At 43.2% G+C, this 23,884-nt stretch overlaps 1 protein-coding gene across 1 annotated transcript in view; it reads right to left on the bottom strand.

The window, feature by feature from the left end:
* Positions 1 to 17,473: 17,473 nt before the first annotated feature.
* The window catches only part of THEMIS (thymocyte selection associated), a 148,840-nt gene continuing 142,429 nt past the window's right edge, over positions 17,474 to 23,884 (bottom strand). The window contains exon 6 of the mRNA XM_044292396.1: positions 17,474 to 18,692. Coding sequence (XP_044148331.1) covers positions 18,679 to 18,692 — 14 coding nt within the window. The 3' untranslated portion in view covers positions 17,474 to 18,678. The remainder of the gene's footprint in view (positions 18,693 to 23,884) is intronic.

Below are 23,884 nucleotides of genomic sequence, written 5' to 3' on the forward strand. Positions count from 1 at the left end.
ACCTAATATAGCAGAGTCCACAGAAAATCTACTACTAAGCGACGAGACAGCAAATCATAATGAGGTGGTTATTATGGGGGACTTCAACTACCCAGATATAGACTGGGAAACTGAAAATTGTATATCTCATAAAGGAAACAGGTTCTTGGCAATAACCAAAGACAATTACTTTTCCCAACTGGTTCAGGACCCAACTAGAGGGATGGTCATACTGGACTTAGTATTAACCAATAGACCTGACAGAACAACAGTGTTCCAGGTTGGGGGACACCTGGGAAATAGTGACCATAAAATAATACCCTTCCAATTATTATTCAAAAGAGTGTTTCTTCAGGGAGGAACAAAAATACCAAACTTTCATAAAAGCTAAATTTAGCCAACTAAGAGAGGCCATAGGCCTAACTAACTGGGACAAAGACCTCAAAAATAAAAACACAGCCACAAAATGGGATATTTTTAAAAGCATCCTAAAATCTAAGTGTGAGAGGTACATACCTTAAGGGAATAAACAGTTAAGGAACAAGAACAAATAATGTGGATAAATAGAACTGTAAAGAAAGCAATAAATGAAAAAAATAAAGCATTTAAATCACTAAAACAGGGGTGTAGCGAGGAAGCACTGAAAAACTATAAGGAGAAAAATAGAATATGTAAAAACAAATAAAAGCAGCCAAACTAGAGACCAAGAGATTAATTGCCAAAGAGAATAAAACTAACCCTAAAATCTTTTTCAATCATATAAATGGTGTCGGCCCTCTACAGAGTAATGAGGGGGGTGTTTCTGAGAGCGAAGAGGAGAAAGTAAAGCTATTAAATATTTTTTCTCCACTGTATTCACTGAAGCAAATAAACTGTCAGATGAAATGCAGAATGTAAAAGTAAATTCCCCATTAAAAGTGCCCTGTCTGACCCAGGAAGAAGTACAGCGGCGTCTTAAAAAGATTAAATAGACAAATCGCCAGGACCAGATTAAGAGAATTAAGTAATATCATAGCCAGACTCTTATTTCTGATATTTAAGGACTCTATACTGACAGGGAGTGTTCCACAGAATTGGCACACAGCAAATGTAGTGCCAATATTCAAAAACGGTCCAAAAACAGCACGGAAGCTATAGGCCTGTAAGTTTAACATCTGTCGTGGGTAAACTGTATGAAGGTTTTCTAAGAGATGCTATTTTAGAGTACCTCATTGAAAATAACGCCATATCAGCATGGCTTCATGAGGGATCGGTCTTATCAAACTAATTTAATCAGTTTCTATGAGGAGGTAAATTCTAGACTTGACAGCGGCGAATCAATGGATGTCGTATATCTGGACTTCTCCAAAGCATTTTACACTGTAAAAGGTTAGTATATAAGATGAGAATGCTTGGTCTGAGTGAGAATGCTTGGTCTGGGAGAAAATGTCTGTATGTGGGTAAGTAACCGGCTCAGTAATAGAAAACAGAAGGTGGTTATTAACTGTACACCCAGATTGGGTCACTGTCACTAGTGGATTGCCTCAGGGGTCAGTATTGGGCCATATTCTCTTTAATATATTTATTATTGATCTTGTAGAAGGCTTGCACAGCAGTGATGCCCAGTTCTCAGTGTTCGCCAACGAACACATGCGATCTGCCATTTTAACTGACAAGTCTGACGAGGCACAGGTAAGTCCTTACCTGTGCCTGTGCCGGGAGCCGGTGTGAAATGAAATGCGGTCTCCAGGAGCAGGCAGTTCAGAGAACAGCCTCCTGGGGCCGTACTCGGAACTGCTTGCTCCCGGAGACTGCATTTCATTTCAGACCGGCTCGCGCACAGGCATAGGTAAAGACTTACCTGTGCCTCGCCGGACTTGTCAGTTAAGATGGCAGATCACATGTGTTCGCAAATCGCATGTGTTCTCTAAAATGTGTGTTTAGAGAACTTTGTTCACTGCTTGACAAAGGCTCCATTGAGAGAGCTGAAATGCTGCATTGCTGTTCGGTGTAATTAAAGATCCACTTTTCTTCACTTGAAGACCAGAGTGCTGAATTTTAATTTTTACTACAATTGGTTGGTTTTCTGTCCAGGAACATTTTGGGGAATTGGACCTGGCATTTTGAAAGTGTGCTGCTGTGTAATTTTAACATATATATATATATATATATATATATATATATATATACAGTACAGACCAAAAGTTTGGACACACCTTCTCATTCAAAGAGTTTTCTTTATTTTCGTGGCTATGAAAATTGTAGATTCACACTGAAGGCATCAAAACTATGAATTAACACATGTGGAATTATATACATAACAAAAAAGTGTGAAACAACTGAAAATATGTCATATTTTAGGTTCTTCAAAGTAGCCACCTTTTGCTTTGATTACTGCTTTGCACACTCTTGGCATTCTCTTGATGAGCTTCAAGAGGTAGTCACCTGAAATGGTTTTCACTTCACAGGTGTGCCCTGTCAGGTTTAATAAGTGTGATTTCTTGCCTTATAAATGGGGTTGGGACCATCAGTTGCGTTGTGGAGAAGTCAGGTGGATACACAGCTGATAGTCCTACTGAATAGACTGTTAGAATTTGTATTATGGCAAGAAAAAAGCAGCTAAGTAAAGAAAAACGAGTGGCCATCATTACTTTAAGAAATGAAGGTCAGTCAGTCCGAAAAATTGGGAAAACTTTGAAAGTGTCCCCAAGTGCAGTCACAAAAACCATCAAGCGCTACAAAGAAACTGGCTCACATGCGGACCTCCCCAGGAAAGGAAGACCAAGAGTCACCTCTGCTGCGGAGGATAAGTTCATCCAAGTCACCAGGCTCAGAAATCGCAGGTTAACAGCAGCTCAGATTAGAGACCAGGTCAATGCCACATAGAGTTCTAGCAGCAGACACATCTCTAGAACAACTGTTAAGAGGAGACTGTGTGAATCAGGCCTTCATGGTAGAATATCTGCTAGGAAACTACTGCTAAGGACAGGCAACAAGCAGAAGAGACTTGTTTGGGCTAAAGAACACAAGGAATGGACATTAGACCAGTGGAAATCTGTGCTTTGGTCTGATGAGTCCAAATTTGAGATCTTTGGTTCCAACCACCGTGTCTTTGTGCGACGCAGAAAAGGTGAACGGATGGACTCTACATGCCTGGTTCCCACCGTGAAGCATGGAGGAGGAGGTGTGATGGTGTGGGGGTGCTTTGCTGGTGACACTGTTGGGATTTATTCAAAATTGAAGGCATACTGAACCAGCATGGCTACCACAGCACTTGCAGCGGCATGCTATTCCACCCGGTTTGTGTTTAGTTGGACCATCATTTATTTTTCAACAGGACAATGACCCCAAACACACCTCCAGGCTGTGTAAGGGCTATTTGACCATGAAGGAGAGTGATGGGGTGCTGTGCCAGATGACCTGGCCTCCACAGTCACCGGACTTGAACCCAATCGAGATGGTTTGGGGTGAGCTGGACCGCAGAGTGAAGGCAAAAGGGTCAACAAGTGCTAAGCATCTCTAGGAACTCCTTCAAGACTGTTGGAAGACCATTTCAGGTGACTACCTCTTGAAGCTCATCAAGAGAATGTCAAGAGTGTGCAAAGCAGTAATCAAAGCAAAAGGTGGCTACTTTGAAGAACCTAGAATATGACATATTTTCAGTTGTTTCCCACTTTTTTGTTATGTATATAATTCCACATGTGTTAATTTATAGTTTCGATGCCTTCAGTGTGAATCTATAATTTTCATAGTCATGAAAATAAAGAAAACTCTTTGAATGAGAAGGTGTTTCCAAACTTTTGGTCTGTACTATATATATATATATATATATATATATATGAATCAAAAGGAAGGCAGCAGTCTAAAGTAAAAAAGAAAAAAAAGAAAAAACTTTTATTCACCCAAGTGGTACAGTGACGTTTCAGCTCAACAATAGAGCCTTTCTCAAGCTTCTAGGCTTGAGAAAGGCTCTATTGTTGAGCTGAAATGTCGCTGTACCACTTTGGTGAATAAAAGTTTCTTCATTTTTACTTTGGACTGCTGCCTTACTTTTGATTCTTAGATTGCGGGTGTCACGGAAGGTGTACAGGAAACAAGACAACACAAAATGAATATACAACTCACTGGATCCAAAACTACGGAACAAAAGGGAGACCCCTGCATCAGACCTGGCTCTCTCCCTTACTGCTCAGCCTATGCGATAATCCCAATGGTAGATGATCGCATATCCTCATACCTCGACTGTATAACACCTGAACACCCTATAATAGTGAGGGGACACGACCACCGGCTCCCTACACTAGATACGGAGGGAGTCAGGGTCACCTGGGATCCAGCAAACAGAAAAACACAAATGAATGCACAACACTTATCTTGTAGAAGACTGGGAAGTAGGATCAGCATGCACACGCACTCCAGGAAGTAATATAAACCGCACACTGATGCACTATGGGGAGGAATTTAAAGGGATGCAATCAGTCCAACTACATGACAGCTGAGAGAGGCTAACGAGATGAGGAACTGAAAGCAAAATAAAGGAAGCTCAAGGAGGAGGTTCTGAAAGGCATCTGTCAGAGCTTCTCAGATGTCTGGTGGTGACAGCGGGTTAATTGCTTATTCCCATTGGGCTTTGCACCCATTTGTTGCTGCTGTCTTTTGTCTGTGCTGCCATTTTTCTTATGTATATATATCCATAAGAAAGGTCAGGCAGCACTCCCTTCACATGCAGCTGTAGCTGTAAAGTGCCCGCAGTGGTCCCTCGATTCAGGACGGCAGACAACAAAGAAAATCCGCAGCACTCCTTGAAGTATAAAAAATGTGTAGTTTATTCACACATGTCGAAATTTGACAACGTTTCGGTTCTCTCACAGAACCTTTCTCAAGTCAGGTGAATTGAGAAAGGTTCTGTGAGAGAACCGAAACGTTGTCAAATTTCGACATGTGTGAATAAACTATACATTTTTTATACTTCAAGGAGTGCTGCGGATTTTCTTTGTTATATACATACATATATATATATATATATATATATATATATATATACCCCCACACACAAAATGTGTCTATTATAATATATATAAAAAAAATTGTATTGACTTAGGGTTTTTTCAGGTCAGATGTGGACCCATTCACTTCAAAGGGGGCTGCAAAAGATGCAGCATCTGTCCATTTCGTGGCATCCGCATAAAATATAGAACATGTCCTATTCTTGTCCCCATTACGGACAAGAATGGGCCTGTTTTATTATGGCCCGGACATTCTGCTCTGCAAAATGCAGAATGTACATGGCCGGTATCTGTGTTTTGCAGATCTGCAATTTGCAGACCGCAAAACAGGCAATGGTCATGTGAATAAGCCCTTAAATTGTAATGAATGCCGGACAAACAGCTTCCTTGTATTGTGCAGGATAGTTAGATATTAATAAAATCAGGACATCCTTAACCATGATTCCCCTCCTGTAACTTCATAGTAACATAGTACATAAGGCCAAAAAAAGACATTTGTCCATCCAGTTCGGCCTGTTATCCTGCAAGTTGATCCAGAGGAAGGCAAAAAAATAACTGTGAGGTAGGGGCCAATTTTCCCCACTTTAGGGGAATTAAAAATTTCTTCCCGACTCCAATCAGGCAATCAGAATAACTCCCCAGAAAAACTTCCTCTGTTTAGCCATTTACATGCAGCAATCACCTCCACTATATGGGGACGAGTGATCATCACTGCCATCGATCATCTTCCTACAGATTCATTTTTTCTCGGCAGCAGATCACTGTTCACACAGCACAATCTGCTGCCGTGAAATATTAATTTAATGTGCTACATCAACAATTAATTCACCTGGTGATTGCATGTTTTACTCATTCATTGAGTGATATGAGGCACATTTACATGGGCCTATATTCGGAAAGAGTTCATAGAAATGTTATACTCATCTATGACTCCACAGACGAAGAGAGGAAACCATACACCCCTGTTACGATATCTGTTCCCGTTTTCCATTGTATGCCGTATGGGCTGGTTCGCAGATATGTGTGGGTGTGTATCTAGGGCCATGTATCGGTATGGCAGTGCACATCCAGCTCTGTCTCATGTGAACTAGCTGTGGATACTTGTGGGTGCACCATTGTAAGTCGTGTATGCTGGTTGCCGTGTTGTGCGTACTGGTCGTGGATAGAGATGTCGCAAACATAAAATTTTCTGTTCGCGAACGCAAATTTCTACAAATGTTCGCGAACGGGCGAACCGCCATTGACTTCTATAGGCAGGCGAATTTTAAAACCCACAGGGACTCTTTCTGGCCACAATAGTGATGGAAAAGTTGTTTCAAAGGGACTAACACCTGGAGTGTGGCATGTCGGAGGGGGATCCATGGCAAAACTCCCATGGAAAATTACATAGTTGACGCAGAGATGGATTTTAATCCATAAAGGGCATAAATCACCTAACAATCCATTATTTTTTTTTGAACAACGTGGTTTAAAACATCCAGTGTGTGTATACGATCAGGTATGATGTTGTATCGATCAGGTAGTGTAAGGGTTAAGCCCGCTTCACAGACATTGACAGACCAAACTCCCCTTTTAATGCACCGCAAACAACCGCAAACAGTCCATTTGCCCAACCGCAAACTTCCCATTGGCACAAGGTTGGATACCAAGCTAGCCATGTCCCGATGTCATTGAAGGTTTCTTCCTCCACCCAGCCACGTACAACACCAAGGGTCCCGGAAAGGTGAATTGAATTGATTTTTCGAACGGGGAGATGGTTAAAAAAACGCTGGCTCCCTCCCCTTTGTTTGAATCCACGGTCACTGCGTCTGTGCCGTGCAATTTACTGTCCCACCCGATATGAGTGCTATTTTCTATAGTTCTCTCTTCTCATCAGTTTAATCCCTGTTACGTCCCCATTAATTAAATGGATTTTTCGAACGGGGAATTGACACTTGTACGTGCCTTTTTTTTTTGTTCTGTTTTTGCAGCCACAGTGCAGCACCAGAGGCCAGAAAAATTTGACATGTACACATGACTGAAAAATAATGTTATTGTTGCAGCCGCTGTTGTAGCAGCAGCCGGAAAAATTGATGTTTTCAAGGCAGAAAGGTGACTAAAACATTGCGGCTTGAACCCTAGTTGGTGGCGGAGAATTCACGAAAGTCATCCGGTATGCAGACATTAAATACAGCAGCGTGGGGACCATTTTGAGGCCAAGGCATGTCATCAGGCCTTTTGTTAGTTAAACGTATTGCCTACTGTCAGTCCCTTCGGGATCCATACCTCATTCATCTTAATGAAGGTGAGGTAATCAACACTTTTCTGACTGAGGCAACTTCTTTTGTCAGTGACAATGCCTCCTGTTGCACTGAAGGTCCTTTCTGACAGGACACTTGAAGCGGGGCAGGCCAGAAGTTCTATCGCAAACTGGGATAGCTCAGGCCACAGGTCAAGCCTGCACACCCAGTAGTCAAGTGGTTCATTGCTCCTCAGAGTGTCGATATCTGCAGTTAAGGCGAGGTAGTCTGCCACCTGTCGGTCGAGTCGTTCTCTAAGGCTGGATCCCGAAGGGCTGTGGCGATGTGTAGGACTGAAAAAGCTCTGCATGTCCTCCATGAACAGCACATCTGTAAAGCGTCCTGTCCTTGCCGCCGTGGTCGTGGTAGGAGGAGGATTACTTTCACCTCTTCCCCAGTTAGATTCCCGTTGTGCTGTGACATCCCCCTTATAAGCTGTGTAAAGCATATTTTTTAGTTTGGTTTTGAACTGCTGCATCCTTTCTGACTTCCGTTAATTTGGTAACATTTCTGCCACTTTCTGCTTATACCGGGGGTCTAGTAGCGCGGCCACCCAGTACAGGTCGTTCTCTTTCATCCTTTTTATACGAGGGTCCCTCAACAGACATGACAGCATGAAAGACCCCATTTGCACAAGGTTGGATGCCAAGCTACTCATTTCCCATTCCTCCTCCTCACTGATGTCATTGACGGTCTGTTCTTCCCCCCAGCCACGTACAACACCACGGGTCCCAGATAGGTGACAACAACGAGCACCCTGGGATGCCTGCTGTGGTTGGTCTTCCTCCTCCGCAAAGCCGCATTCCTCCTCTGACTCCTCTTCCTCATACTCCTCTTGCAGCGTTGCCGCAGGTCCGGCAAGCGATGATGACAAGGCTGTTTCTGGTGGTGATGGTGACCACAACTCTTCCTCTTCACGCTCATCTACAGCCTGATCCAGCACTCTTCGCAGGGCACGCTCCAGGAAGAAAGCAAATGGGATGAGGTCGCTGATGGTGCCTTCGGTGCGACTGACTAGGTTTGTCACCTCCTCAAAAGGACGCATGAGCCTACAGGCATTGCGCTTGAGCGTCCAGTAACGTAGCAAAAAAATTCCCAGCTCCGCAGAGGCTGTCCAAGCACCCCGGTCATACAAATACTCGTTGACGGCTTTTTCTTGTTGGAGCAGGCGGACGAACATTAGGAGTGTTGAATTCCAACGTGCCGGGCTGTCACAAATCAAGCGCCTCACTGGCATGTTGTTTCGGCGCTTGATTTGCGACAGCGTCTGAAAAGTGCACACACCTTCTTGGCCTGCTTGAGGACGTCCTGTAAGCCTGGGTACTAGGACAAAAGCGTTGTACGATGAGATTCAACACATGTGCCATGCACGGCCCATGTGACAACTTGCCCAGATTCAATGCCGCCAACAAATTGCTTCCATTGTCACACATCACTTTGCCAATCTCCAGTTGGTGCGGGGTCAGCCACTGATCCACCTGTGCCTTCAGGGCGGACAGGAGTGCTGGTCCGGTGTGGCTCTCTGCTTTCTGGCAAGTCAACCCCAAGTCAGCGTGACACTGTCGTATCCGGGATGTGGAATAGCCCCTGGCGAGCTGGGGGGATTCAGTTGATGTGCAGCCAGACGCAGCAGCAGAAGAGGACTCAGCCGAGGAGGTTATGGAAGAGGATGGAGTATGAGGAGTAGAGGAGGTGGCAGTAGGCCTGCCTGCAAGTCATGGCGGTGTCACCAACTCCGCTGCAGAGCCACCTATTCCATGCTTGGCAGCCGTCAGCAGGTTGACCCAATGCGCAGTGTAGGTGATATACCTGCCCTGACCGTGCTTTGCAGACCAGGTATCAGTGGTCAGATGGACCCTTGCCACAACACTGTATGCCAGAGATGCCATGACTTCCTGTTCAATCACTGAGTAGAGGTTTGGGATTGCCGTATTAGAAAAAAAAAATTAGTCCGGGTACCTTCCACTGTGGTGTCCCAATAGCGACAAATTTTTTGAAGGCCTCAGACTCCACCAGCTGGTATGGTAAAAGCTGGCGGGCTAAGAGTTCCCTCAAGCCAGCTGTCAGACGCCGGGCAAGGGGGTGACTCTGTGACATTGGCTTCTTACTCTCAATTATTTCCTTTACAGACACCTGACTGTGGGCAGATGAGATGGAACTGCTGAAGGTGAGAGGCGGAGTGGCGGGTGGTTAAGAGGGGGCAAGGAGGACAGCAGTGGTTGACATGGCTGAAGATGCTGGACCAGGAGGAGGATGGTGGCTTTGAGCTTGTGTGCTGCGTCTACTCGTTATCATGTGTTGATCCCATAGGCGTTTGTGATGTGCGATCATGTGCCTTCGCAAAGCAGTTGTACCTAGGTGGGTGTTGAATTTCCCACGACTCAGTTTCTTTTTGGCACAGGTTGCAAATGGCATCGCTGTTGTCAGAGGCAGACACACAAAAAAAAATGCCACACTGCTGAGCTTTGCAATGACGGCATTCTGGTGGTGGCAACAGCATGCGTTGATTGGCGTGCTGTCTGGCTGACCCCGGGTGCCGATACATGCTGTCTGACTGTGCCACTAGCTCCTTGCGACGACCTCCCCCTGCTTCCAACTCGTCTCCTCCTTCTCTCTGTCTCCCCTTCTGAACTTTCCCCCTCTTCTTCTTCTCTTCGAGCAGGCACCCACATGGCATCCACGGACACATTGTCATCATCAACCACTTCACTTGTATCTGACACCTCAGCAAATGAAGCAGCAGCGGGTACAACATCATCATCACACTGTACGACCATGTGCGTAATGCTGCCTGACTGAGACATATCCCTGTTATCTACATCCCCTGGCAATAATGGTTGCGCATCACTAATTTCATCCAACTTATGTGTAAATACAGTGGAGGAAATAATTATTTGACCCCTCACTGATTTTGTAAGTTTGTCCAATGACAAAGAAATGAAAAGTCTCAGAACAGTATCATTTCAATGGTAGGTTTATTGTAACAGTGGCAGATAGCACATCAAAAGGAAAATCGAAAAAATAACTTTAAATAAAAGATAGCAACTGATTTGCATTTCATTGAGTGAAATAAGTATTTGAACCCTCTAACAAAAAAAGACTTAATACTTGGTGGAAAAACCCTTGTTTGCAAGCACAGAGGTCAAACGTTTCTTGTAATTGATGACCAAGTTTGCGCACATTTTAGGAGGAATGTTGGTCCACTCCTCTTTGCAGATCATCTCTAAATCCCTAAGGTTTCGAGGCTGTCTCTGTGCAACTCTGAGCTTGAGCTCCCTCCATAGGTTTTCGATTGGATTAAGGTCCGGAGACTGACTAGGCCACTCCATGACCTTAATGTGCTTCTTCTTGAGCCACTCCTTTGTTGCCTTTGCTGTATGTTTTGGGTCATTGTCGTGCTGGAACACCCATCCACGACCCATTTTCAGTTTCCTGGCAGAGGGAAGGAGGTTGTCGCTCAGGATTTCACGATACATGGCTCCGTCCATTTTCCCGTTTATGCGAATAAGTTGTCCTGTGCCCTTAGCAGAAAAACACCCCCAAAGCAAAATGTTTCCACCCCCATGCTTGACGGTGGGGACGGTGTTTTGGGGGTCATAGGCAGCATTTTTCTTCCTCCAAACACAGCGAGTTGAGTTAATGCCAAAGAGCTCTATTTTGGTCTCATCAGACCACAGCACCTTCTCCCAGTCACTCTCTGAATCATTCAGGTGTTCATTGGCAAACTTCAGACGGGCCTGCACATGTGCCTTCCTGAGCAGGGGGACCTTGCGAGCCCTGCAGGATTTTAATCCATTGCGGTGTAATGTGTTTCCAATGGTTTTCTTGGTGACTGTGGTCCCTGCTAATTTGAGGTCATTAACTAACTCCTCCCGTGTAGTTCTAGGATGCTTTTTCACCTTTCTCAGAACCATTGACACCCCACGAGGTGAGATCTTGCGTGGAGCCCCAGAGCGAGGTCGATTGATGGTCATTTTGTGCTCCTTCCATTTTCGAACAATCGCACCAACAGTTGTCACCTTCTCTCCCAGCTTCTTGCTAATGGTTTTGTAGCCCATTCCAGCCTTGTGCCGGTCTACAATTTTGTCTCTGACATCCTTGGACAGCTCTTTGGTCTTTCCCATGTTGGAGAGTTTGGAGTCTGCTTGATTGATTGATTCTGTGGACAGGTGTCTTTTATACAGGTGACTAGTTAAGACAGGTGTCCTTAATGAGGGTGACTAATTGAGTAGAAGTGTCTAACCACTCTGTGGGAGCCAGAACTCTTAATGGTTGGTAGGGGTTCAAATACTTATTTCACTCAATGAAATGCAAATCAGTTGCTATCTTTTATTTAAAGTTATTTTTTCGATTTTCCTTTTGATGTGCTATCTGCCACTGTTACAATAAACCTACCATTGAAATGATACTGTTCTGAGACTTTTCATTTCTTTGTCATTGGACAAACTTACAAAATCAGTGAGGGGTCAAATAATTATTTCCTCCACTGTAACTCCTCTGAGGGATCAAGTGAAGCGGCTGTGGTGGCTGTGGTGGTGGCGGCGGGCGGGAGAGTGGTAACTTGAGAGCAGGTGACCAAAGCTGAGCTGGAGGAGGATGGTGCGTCAAGGTACTTAGCGGAAGCTGTTGAAGATTGGGTGTCCTGTGTAAGCCAGTCATCTATTTTCTCCGAATTTTTTGGGTTCAGGGTACGTGGCCTCTGAACACTGGGCATTATTCCAGGGCCAGTGGAAATCACAGCACCACGAACACGACGGCCCCTGCGGCGTGGCCTGCCTCTGCCTGTTATTTTTTATTAGATAAGTGTTACTATGCATGCAAGGTACTGTGCCACCCTATATAAGTGGTGGGCAGTGGGCACAGTACAGTCTGTGTGTGCCTGACACACACAGGCTTGCAAATGTGATTATATCGCAGAAAAATTTTCAATAGAATTTATTTTATTTGCAAGGTATTTGAGTGAATGACACCCTGTAACGGTATGAGTGCAGGCCTAGCCACTAGCCAGTGGGCACAATACAGTATGTGTGGGCCTGACGCACACGGGCTTGCAAATGTGATTAGATCACAGAAATTTTTTAAATATAACTTTTTTTTCCCTGCAAGGTATTTGAGTGAATGACACCCTGTAACAGTATGAGTGCAGGCCTAGCCACTAGCAGTATACAGTATGTGTGGGCCTGACACACACGGGCTTGCAAATGTGATTATGTCACAGAAAAATATTAAATATAATTTTTTTTTATCTGCAAGGTATTTTCTGTCACACCCTGTATGAATGTTGTGCACTGTGCACACAGTGCTGTCTATGACTGAGCCTGCCGCCTCTCACACACGGGCAGCCAGGCAACTGCTATATATATATATATATATATATATATATACAGGGAGTGCAGAATTATTAGGCAAGTTGTATTTTTGAGGATTAATTTTATTATTGAACAACAACCATGTTCTCAATGAACCCAAAAAACTCATTAATATCAAAGCTGAATATTTTTGGAAGTAGTTTTTAGTTTGTTTTTAGTTTTAGCTATTTTAGGGGGATATCTGTGTGTGCAGGTGACTATTACTGTACATAATTATTAGGCAACTTAACAAAAAACAAATATATACCCATTTCAATTATTTATTTTTACCAGTGAAACCAATATAACATCTCAACATTCACAAATATACATTTCTGACATTCAAAAACAAAACAAAAACAAATCAGTGACCAATATAGCCACCTTTCTTTGCAAGGACACTCAAAAGCCTGCCATCCATGGATTCTGTCAGTGTTTTGATCTGTTCACCATCAACATTGCGTACAGCAGCAACCACAGCCTCCCAGACACTGTTCAGAGAGGTGTACTGTTTTCCCTCCTTGTAAATGTCACATTTGATGATGGACCACAGGTTCTCAATGGGGTTCAGATCAGGTGAACAAGGAGGCCATGTCATTAGATTTTCTTCTTTTATACCCTTTCTTGCCAGCCACGTTGTGGAGTACTTGGACGCGTGTGATGGAGCATTGTCCTGCATGAAAATCATGTTTTTCTTACCTTGCAGACTTCTTCCTGTACCACTGCTTGAAGAAGGTGTCTTCCAGAAACTGGCAGTAGGACTGGGAGTTGAGCTTGACTCCATCCTCAACCCAAAAAGGCCCCACAAGCTCATCTTTAATGATACCAGCCCAAACCAGTACTCCACCTCCACCTTGCTGGCGTCTGAGTCGGACTGGAGCTCTCTGCCCTTTACCAATCCAGCCATCTGGCCCATCAAGACTCACTCTCATTTCATCAGTCCATAAAACCTTAGAAAAATCAGTCTTGAGATATTTCTTGGCCCAGTCTTGACGTTTCAGCTTGTGTGTCTTGTTCAGTGGTGGTCGTCTTTCAGCCTTTCTTACCTTGGCCATGTCTCTGAGTATTGCAGACCTTGTGCTTTTGGGCACTCCAGTGATGTTGCAGCTCTGAAATATGGCCAAACTGGTGGCAAGTGGCATCTTGGCAGCTGCACGCTTGACTTTTCTCAGTTCATGGGCAGTTATTTTGCGCCTTGGTTTTTCCACACGCTTCTTGCGTATTTTGAATGAAACGCTTGATTGTTCGATGATCACGCTTCAGAAGCTTTGCAATTTTAAGAGTGCAGCATCCATCTGCAAGATATCTCACTATTTTTGACTTTTCTGAGCCTGTCAAGTCCTTCTTTTGACCCATTTTGCCAAAGGAAAGGAAGTTGCCTAATAATTATGCACACCTGATATAGGGTGTTGATGTCATTAGACCACACCCCTTCTCATTACAGAGATGCACATCACCTAATATGCTTAATTGGTAGTAGGCTTTCGAGCCTATACAGCTTGGAGTAAGACAACATGCATAAAGAGGATGATGTGGTCAAAATACTCATTTGCCTAATAATTCTGCACGTAGTGTATATATATATATAAAAAGCAGACTGATGTACCAGCCCTGGAAAGGGCTTTTTGGGGTGCTGTAAGGATGCTATCCTTACAGCAGATGAGTCTGTGGACACAGAACAATGCCCTAGCTAATGCTTTCCCTATTGAATCAGCAGCAGCAGCTACACTCTCCCTCCTCTCACTGTGAATACAGTTTCCGAATGAATCTAAAATGGATGCTGTCCAGGAGGTGGGAGGGTCTGGGAGGGAGGGTCTGCTGCTGATTGGCTGGAATGTGTCTGCTGACTGTGAGGTACAGGGTCAAAGTTTACTCAATGATGATGTATAGGGGAGGACCGAACATCGCATATGTTCGCCCGCAGCGGCGAACACGAACAAGCTATGTTCGCCTGGAAATATTCGCCGGCGAATAGTTCAGGACATCACTAGTCGTGGATACATGTGGTGTGAACAGGTCTATTATGTTGTATCTCCTTTGTGTTCAGCAAGGCAGAGTTTTATCACCTTGTTTGCTGTGTGCTCTGCGTGCCTTGTAAGGGTTAATGCCTGTGTCTGTGTGCACCTGTGCTTGTTGCTTGTTTCTGTCTGCTATATAAGTTCCTGAGTTCTATGTCCGTGCTGGATTTGTCTCTTGAGTGCTTTGACCTTCCTAGGTTTTGCATTCATGTCATGTCTTTCTTATCTGCTGTACCATGTTTTGTCTTGATCTGTTTGGAATCTGTCTGTGTCCTTGTCATAGCCTTTGCCCTAGCCTGTATGCAGCTTTAGTCTGCCTGAGTGTCCTAAACTTCTTGGAAAGATAAGAATAATGTTCCAAATAGGAAACAGCTGGATATGTCCACTAGCTTGCCATTCACCACCTTCAGACATAACTACATAACTTGCAGGATAACAGGATGAACTAGATGGACAGATGTCTTTTTTTCAGCCTTATAAACTATGTTACTCTGCCATATTGAAGTATGGTGGAGTAGTGATGTCTGAAAGTGGTGAATGGCAAGCTGGTGTAAAGTTTGTTCCTGTGTTACGGATTCAGTGACGTGGTATATTTGACTATGACAATTGAGGAGTGCCCTGGGGAAGGGGGGGCGGTCCGCCCCGGGTGCCAGCTCTCAGGGGGTGCCAGAGCCTAGAAGCAATGAGTGATTCCATCAATATAGATGGAAGCTTTCATTGCTGGAGCACAGGGAGCTGTGGTCCTTTCACTCAGCTCCCTGCGCTCGGTCTCTCCCGCACTGAATGGTGAAGCAGGAAGACTTCTCCCCACTCCACCATTCAGCCTGCAGGCACAGCTCGCGCTGCCGGCCTGTGTGAGCGGAGCCTGCCGACGGTAAATCTGTATAAGCTCCGCCCACACAGTGCTGCAGAGCGATCTGTGTCTGTAGGGGAGAGAGGACTATGAGCTTCAGGAATGGGACAAGGTGAGTAGGTACTGTGTTTTTTATTTATTTAACATAGGGCATTTCTACCATGGTGTGGGCACAGAGGGTAATTCTACCATAGAGGGGGCACAGAGGACAAAATTATCACAAAGGGGCACAGCGAGCATTATTACTACTACAAAGGGGGCACAGAGGGCAATACTATTACAAAGGGCATTACTAGTATACGGGGCACAATGGGCATTTCTACTATGGAGGGGGAACAATGAGCATTACTACTATAAATGGGATTCAATGGGCATTATAACTATGAAGTGAGCACAATGGGCATTACGACTGTGAAGGAGGCACAGTGAGCATTATTACTATGAAGGGGGAACAATCGGCATTACTACTATGAAGGGAGCACAGATTGCATTACTACTGTAAAGGGGGCACCAAGAGCATTACTCTTGTAAAGTGGGTGGGCATAACTGTTATGGGACACTAAGTGGGCAAAACTACTCAGAAGGGGCGCAAAGAGGGCATTACAACTGTGAAGGGGGCACAGATAGAGCATTACTACTTTCAAATGGGCACAGAGAGGGCATAACTACTGTGAGGGAGGCACAAAGAGGGCATTACAATTGTGAAGGGGACACAATGAAGGGATAAGTACTTTAAAGGGGCACAATGTGGGCATAACTACTGTAAAAGTTGTACAGTGAATGCATAAGTACCCTGAAGGGGCACAATATGCGCATAACTACCATAAGAGGGCACATATCTGGACAAAACTACTGTGAAGGTTGTACAATGAGGGCAATACTACTGTAAGGGGGTAAAAAAGTATTGGTGGGGGGTGCCAGAGAAAGGACCCGCCCCGTGTGCCAAACACCCTAGGCACACCACTGGGTGCATGTTATAAAAATGACATTGGTTTGTGTCCTAGTGCAGTGTTCCTCAACTCCAGTCCTCAGGGCCCACCTGTCTCTCATGTTTTCAGGTTTTCGTTAGTATTGAGCATGTGATATAATTAGTGTCCATGTATCAGGACTTGCCACAGGTATTCATTCTGTGGGAAATTCTCAAATCATGACCAGCAGATGGGTCCTGAGGACTGGAGTTGAGGAACACTGTCCTAGTGCACATTCTATCATGTCTGCTGTGTTCAGCTCCTGTTGTCTGTCTTGCCTAGTTAGTTATGCCTGAACTACTTTTCAGTTCCTGATGTCCATCTTGCCAAGTCTGTCTTTGCAGAGTCCAAGTTTCAGCAGTCCTGTAGTCTATGTCTCCTAAGTGCATGAAATCTGTGGGGGAGATTTATCAAAACTGGTGCAAAAGGAAAACTGGCTTAGTTGCCCATAGTAACCAATCAAATTTCAGCTTTTATTTTCCAAAGGAGCTCTAAAAAATGAAATGTGGAATATGGTTACTATGGGCAACTAAGCCAGTTTTCATTTTTATCAGTTTTCATAAATCTCCCCGTGTGTCTGGATCCCTGATCTGTTTGTCTGCCAGTGCCCTGTGTCTGCATTTGTGTTTGCTGAGGATTGGCCTGTGCTCTGGTTCTGTATCGTGCCATGCCTCTTTCCTGGTGCTTTGCGCTAATGTTATTGACCCAAGTAAGTCAGCTGCCAAATACACCAGGACCATCTCAGGAGGTAGCGGTCTGGTTGCTAACCCGCAGCGAAGTCCACATACCTGTATAGGGGATAAAAGGTGGTGGATACCAGGGATGCACTAGAATAATGCCCTTAGGGTTTGGCCCAACATCGAACCTGTTACTTGTCACAGTGGTTCCACAACCATTGTCCGCACGCATGATCCATAACACACATTGCTCCTCATCAATCTGGAACATCACTTTTTTTTATTGATTCGTTATATTCAATACATACAATCCTTCATGTGAATACAAACAATGGAAATTTAAAGGTTTATTACACGCTAGAAATTTATACGTAAAGAAATCTCTTTAAAGAGGATTTTCATACAAGATTTGGGGAAAACTGTTGCTTTTGTTACTAATTGTTCTCAGCAATTGATGGAAAAATTTCAATTTTAATAAAGCATGCTGTGCAAATGATGCTTAATTCTCAGTTGCTTGAGAAGTTTCTGCAAAAGTGACAAAATATGGTGGAGGATCCAGCAATGGATTAGAAACATACCAATTTATAATAAAAAATGGCAGTATGTATCAAAAATTTTAAGTTAAAGGGGTTATCCTGTAAAAAAATATAACTTAGGCTAGGGCTGGACAGCTACATGTGCTGTGCGACAATAAGAGAATTACTACACTGTTACATGTCGCGCAATGTATTTTATAATGCAAGTCTATGTGACTAAGACACAGCAGTTGCCCAAAAATCCATCTTGGATATTTTTTTTTGCGACTGCTGTGTCACAGTTGCAGCATATTGCAGTGCAACACCATAGACTAGTATTATAAAATATGTCGCCCAACATTTCTGCGACAAATGTTGTTGTGTAGACCTACGCTTATCCTCAGGATAGGTCGTTATTTTCACAGCAGCGGGGTTCAAAGTCCCGGCAGAGCCTCCAATCAGTTGTTTCAGGGAGCTGTGGTCACCGGAGCTCTGGTGAGCGATGCAGGCTCCCAGCAGCTTTCCAAGGACATTGCCATACATTGTATAGTGGCGGTGCTCGGTTTTGCAGCTCAGTCCCATTGACTTGAATGCAACTGAGCTGAAAGTAGGCCATGTGACCAATGAACATGTCATCACTGACCTAGGAAGAAGCTGCGGCGCTCAAGGCCTCTTCTAACAGCTGATTGGAGGGGGTTCCAGATGTTGCACCCCCGTGGATCTGATACCGATGACCTATCCTGGGGATAAGTCATAAATATATTTTCCTGGATAACCCTTTTAAACTTCTATTTACAGCCCCTAATAGCTAAAAAAAAAACTGTGATACTAAGACATGCATGCTTATTTAATAGCAGTCACTGACAATCGGTATATCATTAGGTATAAATATTTAACACAGCTTATTAATAGCAGATAGCAAGAAACATACATTTTAGATCTGTACAGATGGCACAAACTATATCTCTACCAAAGTGATAATATATTTACAAAGCTCCTCGCTGGCACATTTCCCCATAGAACATCCGCTTTCCCTTAGGAATTGTCGCAGTGGTACTATTGAAATGTATCTGAAAGAGAACAAAAAAAAACGTATTATGAATCTCTGTACAGTTATTGGTGATGACAAGACACAATTTGTACATGGCAATTATGGGCTAATCACTTAATTTATTAAGATATCTGTTTAGAAAAGCCACAAAGACCTAGCTGCAGGCGCTCATTTTAATCTGTGTACAGACTTGTCAAGGGGGATTATAATTTAACGTGTAGAATATGCACATAACAGCATAAAACACCATTTATTTTTTGTCACTCCTTTGGAAAATAAAAGGTGGAATCTGATTGGTTGCTATGGCCAACTAAGCCAGTTCTACTTTACACCAGTTTAATAAATCTCCCCCAATAGCTTTATAGGGGTGATATTGTTGGCAGGAATGGCTAAGTTTTAAACAGTGACTCCACCTACATTTAAAATATGGTAATTCTGAACAAAAAATTCACCACTAAAAAGTTTTATTTTTGTTTTAATATAAATATGTCCACAATTCTGTGCTGATTGATTTTATAATATATATGACGCTGCCTAGAATTTACTGATAAAATGTTCGTGTCATACCTTTAGCCACTCACTAGGGAAATCATAAGGCTTACTGCATACTGTTTATGCGTTAAACTCAATGGGGGGAGAATTAGCAAAACTGGTGTAAATGAAAACTGGTTTAGTTGCCCCTAGCAACTAATCAGCTTTAACTTTCATTTTTTAGGGCTTCTTTGAAAACTGAAAGGCCGCTTTCACACGAGCATATTTGCAATCCGTATATGGCCTGGATATTATGTACCGGAACCTACTGCTATTGTTAATGAATAGAGCTATTCACATAGGCGTATCATTTCGATCAGTATTTGAAATTCGCTGCATGTCCAAGTTTTGTGCGTATTTGTTTCCAAATACATAGAAACATAGAATGTGTCGGCAGATAAGAACCATTTGGCCCATCTAGTCTGCCCAATATACTGAATACTATGAATATCCCTTGGCCCTATCTTATATGGAGGATGGCCTTATGCCTATCCCATGCTTTAAAATCCTTCACTGTATTTGCAGCTACCACTTTTGCGGGAAGGCTATTCCATGCATCCACTACTCTCTCAGTAAAGTAATACTTCCTGATATTACTTTTAAACCTTTGCCCCGCTAATTTAAAACTATGTCCTCTTGTAGCAGTTTTTCTTCTTTTAAATATTCTCTCCTCTTTTACCTTGTTGATATCCTTTATGTATTTAAAAGTTTCTATCATATCCCCTCTGTCTCGTCTTTCTTCCAAGCTCTACATGTTAAGGTCCTTTAATCTTTCCTGGTAAGTTTTATCCTGCAATCCATGTACCAGTTTAGTAGCTCTTCTCTGAACTCTCTCCAAAGTATCAATATTCTTCTGGAGATATGGTCTCCAGTACTGCGCAGAATACTCCAAATGAGGTCTCACTAGTGCTCTGTAGAGCGGCATGAGCACCTCCCTCTTTCTACTGGTAATGCCTCTCCTTATACACCCAAGCATTCTGCTAGCATTTCCTGCTGCTCTATGACACTGTCTGCCTACCTTTAAGTCTTCTGAAATAATGATTCCTAAATCCCTTTCCTCAGATACTGAGGTTAGGACTGTATCACTGATTTTATATTCTGCTCTTGGGTTTTTACGCCCCAGGTGCATTATCTTGCATTTATCAACAATAAATTTTAGTTGCCAGATTTTTGAGCGTTCCTCTAGTTTTCTTAACCACTTCAGCCCCGCTAGGTGAAACCCCCTTCATGACCAGGCCACTTTTTACACTTCGGCACTACACTCCTTTCACCGTTTATCGCTCGGTCATGCAACTTACCACCCAAATGAATTTTACCTCCTTTTCTTCTCACTAATGGAGCTTTCATTTGGTGGTATTTTATTGCTGCTGACATTTTTACATTTTTTGTTATTAATCAAAATGTAACGATTTTTTTGCAAAAAAATGACATTTTTCACTTTCAGCTGTGAAATTTTGCAAAAAAAACGACATCCATATATAAATTTTTCGCTAAATTTATAGTTCTACATGTCTTTGATAAAAAAAAAATGTTTGGGCAAAAAAAAAAATGGTTTGGGTAAAAGTTATAGCATTTACAAACTATGGTACAAAAATGTGAATTTCCGCTTTTTGAAACGGCTCTGATTTTCTGAGCACCTGTCATGTTTCCTGAGGTTCTACAATGCCCAAACAGTATAACTACCCCACAAATGACCCCATTTCGGAAAGTAGACACCCTAAGGTATTCGCTGATGGGCATAGTGAGTTCATAGAACTTTTTATTTTTTGTCACAAGTTAGCGGAAAATGATGATGATTTTTTATATTTTTTTTTTTCTTACAAAGTCTCATATTACACTAACTTGCGACAAAAAATAAAAAATTCTAGGAACTCACCATGCCCCTCACAGAATACCTTGGGGTGTCTTCTTTCCAAAATGGGGTCACTTGTGGCGTAGTTATACTGCCCTGGCAATTTAGGGGCCCAAATGTGTGAGAAGAACTTTGCAATCAAAATGTGTAAGAAATGACCGGTGAAATCCGAAAGGTGCACTTTGGAATATGCGCCCCTTTGCCCACCTTGGCAGCAAAAAAGTGTCACACATGTGGTATCGCCGTACTCAGGAGAAGTTGGGGAATGTGTTTTGGGGTGTCATTTTACATATACCCATGCTGGGTGAGAAAAATATCTTGGTCAAATGCCAACTTTGTATAAAAAAATGGGAAAAGTTGTCGTTTGCCAAGATATTTCTCTCACCCAGCATGGGTATATGTAAAATGACACCCCAAAACACATTCCCCAACTTCTCCTGAGTACGGCGATACCACATGTGTCACACTTTTTTGCTGCCAAGGTGGGCAAAGGGGCACATATTCCAAAGTGCACCTTTCGGATTTTGCAGGGCATTTTTTACACATTTTGATTGCAAGGTACTTCTCACACATTTGGGCCCCTAAATTGCCAGGGCAGTATAACTACGCCACAAGTGACCCCATTTTGGAAAGTAGACACCCTAAGGTATTCCGTGAGGGGCACTGCGAGTTCCTAGAATTTTTTATTTTTTGTCACAAGTTAGCAGAAAATGATGATTTTTTTTTTTCTTTTTTCCTTACAAAGTCTCATATTCCACTAACTTGAGACAAAAAATAAAAAATTCTAGGAACTCGCCATGCCCCTCACGGAATACCTTGGGGTGTCTTCTTTCCAAAATGGGGTCACTTGTGGCGTAGTTATACTGCCCTGGCAATTTAGGGGCCCATATGTGTGAGAAGTACTTTGCAATCAAAATCTGTAAAAAATGACCGGTGAAATCCGAAAGGTGCACTTTGGCATATGCGCCCCTTTGCCCACCTTGGCATCAAAAAAGTGTCACACATCTGGTATCGCCGTACTCAGGAGAAGTTGGGGAATGTGTTTTGGGGTGTCATTTTACATATACCCATGCTGGGTGAGAAAAATATCTTGGTCAAATGCCAACTTTGTATAAAAAAATGGGAAAAGTTGTCGTTTGCCAAGATATTTCTCTCACCCAGCATGGGTATATGTAAAATGACACCCCAAAACACATTCCCCAACTTCTCCTGAGTACGGCGATACCAGATGTGTCACACTTTTTTGCTGCCAAGGTGGGCAAAGGGGCACATATTCCAAAGTGCACCTTTCGGATTTTGCAGGGCATTTTTTACACATTTTGATTGCAAGGTACTTCTCACACATTTGGGCCCCTAAATTGCCAGGGCAGTATAACTACGCCACAAGTGACCCCATTTTGGAAAGAAGACACCCTAAGGTATTCCGTGAGGGGCACTGCGAGTTCCTAGAATTTTTTATTTTTTGTCACAAGTTAGCAGAAAATGATGATTTTTTTTTTTTCTCTTTTTTCCTTACAAAGTCTCATATTCCACTAACTTGCGACAAAAAATAAAAAATTCTAGGAACTCGCCATGCCCCTCACGGAATACCTTGGGGTGTCTTCTTTCCAAAATGGGGTCACTTGTGGCGTAGTTATACTGCCCTGGCAATTTAGGGGCCCATATGTGTGAGAAGTACTTTGCAATCAAAATCTGTAAAAAATGACCGGTGAAATCCGAAAGGTGCACTTTGGAATATGTGCCCCTTTGCCCACCTTGGCATCAAAAAAGTGTGACACATCTGGTATCGCCGTACTCAGGAGAAGTTGGGGAATGTGTTTTGGGGTGTCATTTTACATATACCCATGCTGGGTGAGAGAAATATCTTGGCAAACGACAACTTTTCCCATTTTTTTATACAAAGTTGGCATTTGACCAAGATATTTTTCTCACCCAGCATGGGTATATGTAAAATGACACCCCAAAACACATTCCCCAACTTCTTCTGAGTACGGCGATACCAGATGTGTCACACTTTTTTGCAGCCTAGATGCGCAAAGGGGCCCAAATTCCTTTTAGGAGGGCATTTTTAGACATTTGGATCCCAGACTTCTTCTCACGCTTTAGGGCCCCTAAAAAGCCAGGGCAGTATAAATACCCCACATGTGACCCCACTTTGGAAAGAAGACATCCCAAGGTATCCAATGAGGGGCCTGGCAAGTTCAAAGAAATTTTTTTTGCATAAGTTAGCGGAAATTGATTTTTTTTTGTTTTTTCTCACAAAGTCTCACTTTCCGCTAACTTAGGACAAAAATTTCAATCTTTCATGGACTCAATATGCCCCTCAGCAAATACCTTGGGGTGTCTTCTTTCCAAAATGGGGTTAGTTGTGGGGTGTTTGTACTGCCCTGGCATTTGAGGGTCTCCGCAATCATTACATGTATGGCCAGCATTAGGAGTTTCTGCTATTCTCCTTATATTGAGCATACAGGTAATGAGATTTTTTTTTCCGTTCAGCCTCTGGGCTGAAAGAAAAAAATGAACGGCACAGATTTCTTCATTCGCATCGATCAATGTGGATGAAAAAATCTCTGCCAAAAAAAAAAAAATGGAGGGGAAAGGCGTCTGCCAGGACATAGGAGCTCCGCCCTACATCCATACCCACTTAGCTCGTATGCCCTGGCAAACCAGATTTCTCCATTCGCATCAATCGATGTGGATGAATAAATCATTGCCGGGATTTTTTTTTTTATATATATATACATACAAAGTGCTTGCCAAAGCATAGGAACGCCGCCTCCTCCTCAGCTCGTATGCCTCGGCAAACGTATCTGTCACTGCAGAGGAGA

This window comes from Bufo gargarizans, chromosome 4 (genome assembly GCF_014858855.1).
Source record: "Bufo gargarizans isolate SCDJY-AF-19 chromosome 4, ASM1485885v1, whole genome shotgun sequence".
In the NCBI taxonomy this organism is placed as follows: Eukaryota; Metazoa; Chordata; class Amphibia; order Anura; family Bufonidae; genus Bufo; species Bufo gargarizans.